We start from the raw sequence: 13,109 nt of genomic DNA on the forward strand, positions 1-13,109 counted from the left end.
GTTCTGTCCTTTTAATGTTATTCTTGAATTATGTTTTCTTTGGTTTTTCTTGAGGGATCAGAGGAGATTATGTGCAGGTTTAGTGTTCAAAAACATGGTTTGATTGGTTGCAGAGGTGTATAAATGAGTACTTGATGAATGGGACAAGTGCCTTACTCTGTCAATCAGGTTTGATGTCTCTACTGGCAATAACTGTGAGATAGGGGAGATAGGTTCTTGAGGAATGCAGTAACTGCAGTGATAATGATTGTGAACGCAGGTTATACTATGAATGGATGCACACAGCTTATATCAACAATGGATACATTAATACATTTTTAAAAGTAATGTTTTAGGGCGTCCATTTCTGAACAAAACTTTCTCACTACAGACAATAAAATGAACTTACTGCACTGACTGTTGTATGCACAAACATGCTAATTGATTTGCAGAGTCTCTCTCTGACCCAGAAATGGAACGAAAATTATGTGCACATCGCCTATATAAAATTTATATACTGACACTTCAAATTGGAGAGATATAAAGACTTTTCTGATATGTTTGTTACATTTCATTTCATATGCATCAAACATAAAAATCTCAGCACCCACATATTCACATCAAACTCTGGAAGTTCAGTGCTATAGGTGACTTAATTTTGAGGCATCATGATAGAAAATAAATAAATAAATAAATATGACCAAAATAATTGTTTCATAAAATTGATTGATTGAAGGGTTCAAAGTGAAGCAAACACACACTTTCAAAAATCTGTGTTTCATATTTGTGTACAAATTTAACTGACATTAGATTTGGATGTAGTTTTGCTTAGCATACAAGGGTGCAGATGACTTGAAATCACTCCATATTTGTCTCTCTGCTTTCCATCCAGTGGCTACCGAAACACTATCAAGTAGCAACTTCTCTGTACTCACTCATCACTCTGTTCTGCCCTGCAGAGATTTGGCTTATGTTGCCCCAGCTGTAAATGTAACACGGGACAAAAGTGTTCCCTTCTCCTCCTTCTGTAACAAACTGTGACTAATAGGTGCACTTAAAAAATACAACACAGCTGATGGATGACTGCTACCACCTAACATGTAGAAATATCAATCACAAAATTATTTTAATCCAAGAGGATAAATTGTTTGTGCTATAAATAGCAAGTGGTACATCAAGGAACTTGTAAATGCCTATACTATCTTTCTTTGAATATTTGTTATTATAATCCAATGAATTATCATTAAAGTATCATTACCCACATTCTTTAAAGCTTTAACAGAACTGCAAATACTGACCTGATGATCTGGTTGTTTACCCAAAAACTTTTCCTTTAGAATATAGGTCAGAAAAACTGAAGAATTACTGCCATTATATGATGGTTACATTCATTTACATATCAGATTTTTTCTAGCGTTATTGCCACATCATTGTTTTTTCAAACTGGAATTATTTTGAGACACAGCCTCATGGGAATGTAATGAAAATTTAATATAATTCTCTAGTCATGCTCATGGGAGCATACAGTTCGGTCAGTAAACTACCTCATGTCATGCCAGAGGTGATGCTGAACGCTTACACAGGAAGGTATGGACTATGCAAATTACTCTTCCAGGAATTAATGGACATTTTCCTTTGTTTAAAATATCTGTTGATGTCACAGTGAATAATTACCAGACTACAAATCTAAAAGGCTGGGCTCTGATCCCCAGTCATTACAAATAATTTTTTTGTCATGAATCACCTGTTTCAACTATGTCAATGAATTATTAATATGAACAATGTCAAGTTGTGCCTTGGTTTAAAGTCCGTGTTTAACTGGCAGTTTATCAGATAAAAATCTGCTTCAGTTTCCAGCAATTTCTTAATTTATCCCATGACCAATTTAAAAGCATAAAGCTTCATCTTCAGGTGCCACCAAATAAGGATGGCAACATAATTGTACGGTGGTCATGCCAGTCTCAGTTATGGGTGGTGGTGGGGGTGGGGGTGAGGGGTCACACCCATGTCAAACAAACACATAGAGGTATAGGACCAGCAACCACCCAGACAGCATGACACAGAAATGACCAGTACAGATGGTCGAGGAATAAATTAAGAAATTATTGGCAACTGAAGCAGATATTTATTCTATAAATATGTTGCTTAGCTGCAGATGTTCATTTGATGAAATATTTTAATTGGCTGGATAACTCAGTTCAAAGGCTGAAGGGGAAGGCATTGGCATACTACCTCCAATAGGGCCTTACCTAATTCAGATCCACCTATGGGTTGATGATAGCTTTACCTTTAATTATGCTTTTAAGGCTGTGCATACTCTTTTCCAATTGTTGAATTGAGAAAGGACCTAGAAATTTTGAAAGATTGAACCCAGATCCATTTTTGTGGTAATCATTCACTGTTCAGGTAAGGCAGCAAGCAGGAATACTGTCACAGTTTCCCATTTCTTACACCATACTGCATGCAGATAACAGGAAAATTAAAGTGCCTCCACAAAGTCCTTATTTTAGTGTTAGTAATGAGGCTGCATCAGTTAAACTTTAATCACTTAACATCATATATGGAATGAATATCACATCTATTAATTCCTTCAATGTGCTGACACAAACCAATAACATCTCAACTTGGCTTTAGTGCCTGTAAAGAAGAACTCAGCAGTCTAGTATTTCATGGAGAATTACTCTCACAAAACAAGAGAAGACATTTATGTTCATTTTTCTACTTACTTATTTCAAAGATCAATTTTGAATTTATTGCTATGGTAATATTTATTTATCCTCTTGACTGAATAGTTTAGTTTATATTAATTATAAATTATTTACAGTGTTTTGTGACACTTGTTTTTCATGTGCTGTAGGTAATGTAACTCAGCAATTACTTCAGGGTCCACTGGAAGTTGTTCTTGGTTTGGGATTTGGTATTGCTTGGGGTGTGGTGTCAATGTACATACCCCACAGGAAAGATGTAAGTGCAGTATTTACAATTAGTCATTTCTCAACAAAAAATGTTACCAATATTGTAAGTAATCATTGATTTTGGTTTCAGCCATATGTAGTTTACTATCGAGCTGCAATGGTTGCTGGAGGAGGAATATTTGCAGTTTTTGGAAGTCAGATTCTTGGTTATGATGGAGCAGGAGCTCTTGCATGTATTACAGCTGCATTTGTAGCATGTTGTGGTTGGAAGGCTCAAGGCTGGAGTGCAGAATATGTAAGTACTCTGTGTGCAATGAAGCAGGACATTCACTGTGATCAAATACATTAATGGTTTAATTTCGGCAGATGCTGTTCTCAAACAGAACTAATATTACAAGGCAAAATAATTTTATGGTGACTTGTGGTGAAATGTACACATAATTTTTGGGGCCTAATACTGATATTCCCATTTAACTCCCCTGTAACTTGAATGCTGAGGAAGTGTGCACGTAATTATGCAACACTTTTCTCAGTTATTCTTGTTGTTATGGTCTTCAGTTTGAAGACTGTTTTGATATAGCTCTCCTTCATACTCTATTCTGTGCAAACCTCATCATCTCCAAATAACTACTGTTACCTAAATCTTTCTGAATCTGCTTATTGTATTCATCTCTTGGTCTTCTTCTATGATTTTTATTCCCCCCCCCCCCCCCTCCCCCCACTTTCCTTAAGTTCTAAATTTGTGATCCCTTGACATCTTGGAATGTGTACTATCAAACGATCCCATATTCTAGTCAAGTTGCGCCACAAATTTCTTTTCTCCCCATTGTATTAAGTACCTCGTCATTAGTTAAGTGATCTACCCATCTCATCTTCAGCAATCTTCGGTACCACCACATATCGAAAGCATCTATTCTCTTCTTGTCTAAACTGTTTGTCATTCATGTTTCAGTTTCATATAAGGCTACATTCCAGACAAATTCCTCGAGAAAAGACTTCCTAACACTAAAATCTGTATTCGATGTTAACAAATTTCTCTTCTTCTTTCTTGCCATTGCCAGTGTACAGTTTATAACCTTTCCACTCCAGCCATCATCAGTTATTTTGCTGTCCAAATAGAAAAACTCATTAACTATTTTAAGAATCTACTTTAAGTGTTCATCTGATATCATTCTTTCAAGATACTGTCCATTCTGTTCAACTGCCCTTCCAAGTCCTTTACTGTCTCTGACCAAATTACAATGTCATCGGCGAACCTCAAAGTTTATATTTCTTCTCCTTCAATTTTAATTCCTATTCCAACAATATGGAAGGATAGATTGTTACTCACCACACAGAGGTGGCATTGTAGCCCAGACTGGCACAATGAAAAAGATTCCTAAAATATTAAGCTTTTGGATACAGTCTTTCTTCTGAAATAGAAATTTCATGCACATTCTCACAATCACAACTCGCACACACATGACCACCATCTCTGGATGCTGGAGCTAGACTTATCGCATTCCAGCACTTGGAGACTGGCCTTATCCAAAAATTACCTTGAGCAGTTAATCAGAGAACCAACTCATGAAGGCAACAGCTTAAACCTGCTGATGACAAACAGACCAGAACTTTTTGACATAGTTAGCTCAGAACAGGGAACCAGTGATCATAAGGCTGTTACAGCATCACTGAATACAGCTATAAATAGGAAGATCTTTCTGCGTAACGAGCGACAAGAAGCAGATTTCAGATTATCTAAGTGGCCAGCATGAAAATTTCATCTCTGGCACTAACAATGTTGAGTCTCCATGGACAAAGTTCAAGGGCATTAGTACTTTAGGCAGGTATGTGTGAACCAAGTTGTGAGGGATGAAAAAGACCAGCCATGGTTCAACAGCGGTGTTAGAAAGCAGCTACAAAAACAAAGAGAGCTCCACTGTAAATTTAAACATAGCCAAAGCTTCACACACAGAAATCAAATGAAAAGTAAGCATAAGGGGAGTCATTCATGAAACGTTCAACAAATTTGAAAGTAGAATTCTGTCTGCTGGCTACACAGAAAGTCCTAAGAAGTTTTGGTCTTATGTTATATAAGTAAATTGATTGAAGCGATCTGTTCAGGCACTTTTGGGACCATAATTGCATTGAGACAGAGGACAACACAAAAAGGCCAAAATATCAAACATCTTTGTCCAAAACTGTTTGAGAGAGGAAGATCAGATTATAGAGGCTCCATTACATCATCACATAAATGACAAAATGGCTGATGTCAAAATAAGTCACCATGGGATAGAAGAATGATTGAAATCATTAAATAGGGAGAAGGCCACTGGACCCGATGAGATACCAGTACAATTCTACATAGAGCATGCGAAAGAAAGCAGTATATCGTAAGTCTTTGGAGGTGTGAAGTGTTCCAATGATGGGGAGAAAGCACAGGTCATTCCCATTTTCAGTAAGGGTCATTGAACAGATGCTCAAAGCTGCAGGCCTATATCTCTGACATCAGTCAGTTGTAGAATTTGCTAACATGTTTTATGCTTGTGTATTGTGACCCTTTTTGAGATTGAAAATCCCCTCAATAGGAATCAACATGGGTTCTAAATGCAATGGTTGTATGAGGCCCAGCTTGCCTTGTTTGTCCACGAGACCCATGAGGTGGTAGATACCAGTGCCCCGATGCTGTGTTCCTAGACTTCTATAAGGCATTTGATACACTCCTGTGTTGCCACCCAATGAACAAAATATAAGCCTGTGGATTATCAAAACCAACTGTGTGATTGGATTTAAGTGTTTCTAGCAAACTGAAGGCAGCATGTTATTCTCAATGGAAAAAACTTTTCAGAAGTAAAAATGACTTCAGGCATACTCCAGTGGAGAGTAATGGGTCCATTACTTTCCACAAGATATAGATGATGTAGCAGACAACATTAGAAGTTCCTTGAGGATTTTCATAGATGATGCTATTGTATACAAAGAAATTGCAATGCTAGAAAATTGTAGCGAAATGCAGGAAGACCTGCAGAGGGTTGATGCTTGTTGCAGAAAGTGGCAATTGACCTTCAACATTAACAAATGTAATAAATTGCATATACATAGCCAGAAAGATCTGTTCTTAAGTGACTAAATGATTGCAGAACAATCACTGGAAGCAGTTTCTTCCATAAAATATTTAGATTATGCTTAAAGAGCAATTGAAAATGGAATGACCACATAAAAGTAATTGCAGGAAAGGCAGATGGCAGCCTGAGATTCATCAGAAGAATCCTTAGGAACTATAGGGCATCAACAAAAGAGATAACTTACAAAACCCTCATTTGACCAATACTTGAATATTTCTCATCAGTACGGGATCTGTACCAGATGGGATAGGTAGAAGGAATAGAGAAGATTCAAGGAAGAGCTGCACATTTCACTACAGGTTCATTTAGTAAGCATGAATGTGCCACAGAGATGGTCAACCAAATCCACTGTCAGATGCTGCAAGAGAGGCATTCTGTATCACAGTATGGTTTACTGGTAAAAGTTCTGAGAGGATATGTTCCTAGAAGAGTCGACAAATACAATGCTTCTTCCTACACTTATCTCACAAAAAGACAATGAAGACAAAATTAGAGAGTTTAATTTGAGCCCACACAGGGGCTTACTTGCAATCATTCTTCTTGTGAACTATTATCAACTGAAACAGGAAAGAGGGGCAAGTGACAGTGGAACACAAAGTACCCTCCACCACACACTACAAGGTGGCTTACAGAGTATAGGTGTAGATGTAGATGTATGTGAGTTGTGCTTGTGTGAATGTGTGTGTGATTTCTATCTCAAAAGAAGGACTTAACCCATAAGCTTAACATTTTAGCAGTACTTTTCATTGTGCTTCTGAATTCAACGTCTCTACTGGTATGTGGTGATTAACAATCTATCCTTTCCATATTGCTGTTAGCACGCTTGTAGAATATTAAAGAATGTGTGGGACTAGTAATTCATAAATGGCCTATCTACAGACAGGAGGCAGTTATTCCAATGAGTTAAAGAATATTATTATATTCACGTTTTGATAAGTTCTTGGTCTTTGCATGTAACACATCACAACACCAAAATACATTGAAATCTGTTAGCATCCCTCTGTGCTTCGACATAGTAAATGTAATGGATAGCCAGCCTAAAAAGCCACCATGAAAGTCTGTAGTCGTGGCAGAGTCGTATCAGCTACCAAGTCCAAAGAAATAATGACAAGAAATTCCTAGATCACAGCTAAACAGAACAGAGCATGATATCAGCAAGAGTTTTAAGTGTAGCACTGCTTGATCCAAAGTTATAATGATTTACAGACAGTGAGCTACATTACCCATCTGACAGTAGTTCAACCCACAGACAGCCTTCTTACTCCATCTTATGGTGGTCAGAGAAGTCTGTGGCTTGATGATCTTAGGCCATTGATCTCACTGTCCAAAGAGAAAAATAGGCATTTATCACTCAAAATAATTACTGCTGTTATTGTTCTATAGCGGATGATGTATCTAAGATGTTTTTGACCAACAGTATTCGTACTATGTGAACATTTTTGTGAGGATGGCTTCCTGCTCGTAACCTTTCAAGTTGGAGAAATAACTAATTTCACAGCACTTTGTCACAAAAGACAATGGTTCCAGTTACGAGTCCTGTTCTGTCACACAAATTTAATATGCCAGGAACTGTGAAATAAGTGTTGTACATTGTTTTTCTGTGGGATGATGCATGATGGCTGCATTGCCTAAGAATTATCATGTGCACCTCAGTGTACAGTATTATATATAAAAACAAAGATGAGGTGACTTACCGAACAAAAGCGCTGGCAGGTCGATAGACACACAAACAAACACAAACATACACACAAAATTCAAGCTTTCGCAACAAACTGTTGCCTCATCAGGAAAGAGGGAAGGAGAGGGGAAGACGAAAGGAAGTGGGTTTTAAGGGAGAGGGTAAGGAGTCATTCCAATCCCGGGAGCGGAAAGACTTACCTTAGGGGGAAAAAAGGACAGGTATACACTCGCACACACGCACATATCCATCCACACATACAGACACAAGCAGACATATTGGGTCTTTAAATATGTCTGCTTGTGTCTGTATGTGTGGATGGATATGTGCGTGTGTGCGAGTGTATACCTGTCCTTTTTTCCCCCTAAGGTAAGTCTTTCCGCTCCCGGGATTGGAATGACTCCTTACCCTCTCCCTTAAAACCCACTTCCTTTCGTCTTCCCCTCTCCTTCCCTCTTTCCTGATGAGGCAACAGTTTGTTGCGAAAGCTTGAATTTTGTATGTATGTTTGTGTTTGTTTGTGTGTCTATCGACCTGCCAGCGCTTTTGTTCGGTAAGTCACCTCATCTTTGTTTTTATATATAATTTTTCCCACGTGGAATGTTTCCTTCCATTATATTGATATCAGTGTACAGTATGTTATTTTGTGAAAGGTTTGTTGTTACATATTAAATAAAAATATGCTTAAGAATTGTTGGACTTACTCTACATCTATGAAGACTCTTTCACTTGGGATGGATGGAAAGGCCTTCATTATCTCTCTCTCCCTTTTTTTTAAAAAAATGCGTATTATGTATTCACATTTAACGAAAAGTTCTACATTCTTGAGGACCTCCCTATTATGGACCTATGTAGCAAACAGTATATCTAATGTAATCTCTTTTCTAAATGTAATTGCTGTTGACAGCTATCATGATCACTAGATTCCTGTTATGAGTTTGCACTGATATGATTGACTGAAAGATGGATTTGATCATAAAATGTTGAAAAAATCTAATTGCTCTCACAAAAATGACATTATGGAAATAAATCAGTGTGGTGGTGATATCTGTGAAGCATTTTGTCTTTGACATGCTCTAAAATAGTTAGACCCTTTTTGTTTTGAGACATGTCAATTCTATATTGAAACTGTCAACAGAATACGTTAATTAACCCAGATAGTCCTGAATTATTTGTTTTTCAAAATTGATTTATATCTTATCAACGTTGATTCACAAGGTTGTAAGGAAGGAAGTAAAAACAATTTTGGGTATTTATTTTTATTTACTATTTCCAAAAATGGGCGTCCTTCCAGAAGGATGTCAGGACAATAAGGGAACAAAAGCAACAAACGTGAAGTGGTTCGTCACATTTTACGCACATAGTAGTAGTTCTTTTGTTGCAACTTCGACATTTTAGCTGCTTCTTCTTTTTTGTTATCTCATCCGTTGGTAATTTGGCAACCTAATGTTCTCTTCCATCAAATCTAGAATCTAGTTTGGCCCTCTTACTAGGACGTCCACTGCTGGTAGTGACTCTTTTGTTACTTTCAAGAATTGCAGTGACAATTCGACGACAAAATGTCAGATGATCTATGGGTTCTTCGTTGTGCGTGTAAAGATCCCAGGCATTTTGCTCTGCAATGTCTATAAAATGTGCAATGATTGGGAAATACCACTTTTTCCCTCTTACAGAGCATCTATATAGGGATACATTTTGGTCAGCTCGATCTATGCCTCCCATGTGACTATTGTAGGAGTGTAATAAGTTAGGTTGAGGCACGCTAATCCTTTTCTTTTGTTTCCTGGAAAATCTTGCTACAGAGTGTAGTGGTTGCACTCCGTCAAAGTTGGTGGCTACAGCAACAACATCGTTGTCATTCCAACGTACAATGGAAATCCCGGATGCTGAGTCGGAACAAATTTCATGTTGTTGTTGTTGTTGTGGTCTTCAGTCCTGAGACTGGTTTGATGCAGCTCTCCATGCTACTCTATCCTGTGCAAGCTTTTTCATCTCCCAGTACCTACTGCAACCTACATCCTTCTGAATCTGCTTAGTGTATTCATCCCTTGGTCTCCCTCTACGATTTTTACCCTCCACGCTGCCCTCCAATACCAAATTGGTGATCCCTTGATGCCTCAGAACATGTCCTACCAACCGATCCCTTCTTCTGGTCAAGTTGTGCCACAAACTTCTCTTCTCCCCAATCCTATTCAATACTTCCTCATTAGTTATGTGATCTACCCATCTAATCTTCAGCATTCTTCTGTAGCACCACATTTCGAAAGCTTCTATTCTCTTCTTGTCCAAACTATTTATCGTCCATGTTTCACTTCCATACATGGCTACACTCCATACGAATACTTTCAGAAATGACTTCCTGACACTTAAATCAATACTGGATGTTAACAAATTTCTCTTCTTCAGAAACCCTTTCCTTGCCATTGCCAGCCTACATTTTATATCCTCTCTACTTCGACCATCATCAGTTATTTTGCTCCCCAAATAGCAAAACTCCTTTACTACTTTAAGTGTCTCATTTCCTAATCTAATTCCCTCAGCATCACCTGACTTAATTCGACTACATTCCATTATCCTCGTTTTGCTTTTGTTGATGTTCATCTTATATCCTCCTTTCAAGACACTGTCCATTCCATTCAACTGCTCTTCCAAGTCCTTTGCTGTCTCTGACAGAATTACAATGTCATCGGCGAACCTCAAAGTTTTTATTTCTTCTCCATGAATTTTAATACCTACTCCGAATTTTTCTTTTGTTTCCTTTACTGCTTGCTCAATATACAGATTGAACAACATCGGGGAGAGGCTACAACCCTGTCTTACTCCCTTCCCAACCACTGCTTCCCTTTCATGTCCCTCGACTCTTATAACTGCCATCTGGTTTCTGTACAAATTGTAAATAGCCTTTCGCTCCCTGTATTTTACCCCTGCCACCTTTAGAATTTGAAAGAGAGTATTCCAGTCAACATTGTCAAAAGCTTTCTCTAAGTCTACAAACGCTAGAAACGTAGGTTTGCCGTTCCTTAATCTTTCTTCTAAGATAAGTCGTAAGGTCAGTATTGCCTCACGTGTTCCAGTGTTTCTACGGAATCCAAACTGATCTTCCCCGAGGTTGGCTTCTACTAGTTTTTCCATTTGTCTGTAAAGAATTCGTGTTAGTATTTTGCAGCTGTGACTTATTAAACTGATAGTTCGGTAATTTTCACATCTGTCAACACCTGCTTTCTTTGGGATTGGAATTATTATATTCTTCTTGAAGTCTGAGGGTACTTCGCCTGTTTCATACATCTTGCTCACCAGATGGTAGAGTTTTGTCAGGACTGGCTCTCCCAAGGCCATCAGTAGTTCCAATGGAATGTTGTCTACTCTGGGGGCCTTGTTCCGACTCAGGTCTTTCAGTGCTCTGTCAAACTCTTCACGCAGTATCGAATCTCCCATTTCATCTTCATCTACATCCTCTTCCATTTCCATAATATTGTCCTCAAGTACATAGCCCTTGTATAGACCCTCTATATACTCCTTCTACCTTTCTGCTTTCCCTTCTTTGCTTAGAACTGGGTTTCCATCTGAGCTCTTGATATTCATACAAGTCGTTCTCTTATCTCCAAAGGTCTCTTTAATTTTCCTGTGGGCAGTATCTATCTTACCCCTAGTGAGATAGGCCTCTACATCCTTACATTTGTCCTCTAGCCATCCCTGCTTAGCCATTTTGCACTTCCTGTCGATCTCATTTTTGAGACGTTTGTATTCCTTTTGGCTGCTTCATTTACTGCATTTTTATATTTTCACCTTTCATCAATTAAATTCAATATTTCTTCTGTTACCCAAGGATTTCTACTAGCCCTCGTCTTCATATGATCCTCTATTTTCTTTTATCATTTTGTCTACAGATGATAGAGTACAATTCTTAGCTCTGTTTCCTCTTATTGTTCCTCTTGCTTCCACGCCCCTCTCTTTTAGGTCATGTAGTAGTTCAACGGTGGTAAAGAGGTTCTCAAAGTATATTCGATATGGAACATGTGGAAGTAACTGGTCAACATAAGTCATTACCACACCGTACCCCATACCTTTCGTTTCATAATCCTTACTACATGTGCCAGCTTTAGGTATTTCCTCATCTTTTGATTCTAACATGTCCAAAAATTCCATCAGTGTACACCGTTTTCTGTGAATACAAAATGACAACATATTACCCTGACGTCCTTCTGGAAGGACGGTTGAAAACATTATTGAACTACAACTGACGAAAACTTTCAATCGTAGTATGAACCTGTAAATAATTAAGGTTAATTCTTGAAGATATTATATGACAAGTTTCAGAATTATTGATGCAATATGAAAGAAAATATACATACACATCGATGACAAGGTCAGTCAGTTAGTCCATGGTAAAATAGGCCCTATTTTCAAGACACAGTTTCTCACTCACTATGAACGACAGCGTCAAACTGACTGTCGCAGCACTCAACTGACTCTGCCTACTTCATATAACAATGCGTCACAGTCCATTGCAAAAATGTGTTATTCGTAAAAATTTCAACAGTGAGTGATGCCGTCCTTCCAGAAGGACGTCAGGGTTATCTGGGTTAATGTAAATTTTATGTATTTTCTCTCATAGATTGTATAGTGTCTGTAAGGCTACTAACATGTAGCAGTTAAGTATGTGATTTGTCATAATTTCATTATTTTGTCAGTACAGTAACTTTCACCAGTGTGGTAGATTCTACCTGCTACTGAAAAAAAATGAAAAAATGGTATGTGAGCTTAGGTCTGGTCCTTTATGTGGCTGATTTTTCAGAATCCAGTTTCCAGTATATTTTCAGTCATATGGGAAATATTTCAACCCATACTGTTTGGACTTATTGGCACTGAAATTCTCATAAGTCAGCTAGATGGTGCCACTGTGCTACGTGGAATGGGTGTTCTTTTTGTAGGCCTTTTGGTGAGTATGAAAACTACATATGGATAAGTGAATGATTCATAGATGCTTTAATATAAATTATTTACTGCTGCTGTTAAATTTTTCCACACTATATTTTTTATACTGTAAGTGAATACATGTACAATATTTTTCTTTATGCTTGGAAGGCACTATTTATTTAACTGAAAATACTTATTTGTCAGGGTTGGCTTGTTTTGGCTACATTGTGACTTTAAAGTAAAAAATATTTAAATAAAATTGAGAAAGTGATCTTAAAAGAATATAAAAAATTGCATTGATTGACATCTAACAGATCATCAGTTTTCTTTTCCATTCTTCTCTAAGTTATTCTTGTCAGCAACTTGGGTCTATGAGCTGTTAAGCAGTAACTCTGTTGTGCAGTAACTCTCAAACTTCTTTACCATTGCTATCTTTGGAATTGTGTGGATGATATTTTTCTGAAAGTCTGATGGTGTGTCTCATAGATTCTGTGCACCAAATTGAATAGTAGTTTG

The 13,109-nt window shown here is 37.7% G+C and overlaps 1 protein-coding gene across 1 annotated transcript in view; it reads left to right on the forward strand.

Moving 5' to 3' along the window:
- Window positions 1–13,109, forward strand: part of LOC126457359 (sodium/hydrogen exchanger 9B2-like) — a 100,130-nt gene that overhangs the window by 67,538 nt on the left and 19,483 nt on the right. The window contains exons 6-8 of the mRNA XM_050093592.1: window positions 2,837–2,943; window positions 3,025–3,189; window positions 12,472–12,615. Coding sequence (XP_049949549.1) covers window positions 2,837–2,943; window positions 3,025–3,189; window positions 12,472–12,615 — 416 coding nt within the window. The remainder of the gene's footprint in view (window positions 1–2,836; window positions 2,944–3,024; window positions 3,190–12,471; window positions 12,616–13,109) is intronic.

Source organism: Schistocerca serialis, chromosome 2 (assembly GCF_023864345.2).
Source record: "Schistocerca serialis cubense isolate TAMUIC-IGC-003099 chromosome 2, iqSchSeri2.2, whole genome shotgun sequence".
Lineage (NCBI taxonomy): Eukaryota > Metazoa > Arthropoda > Insecta > Orthoptera > Acrididae > Schistocerca > Schistocerca serialis.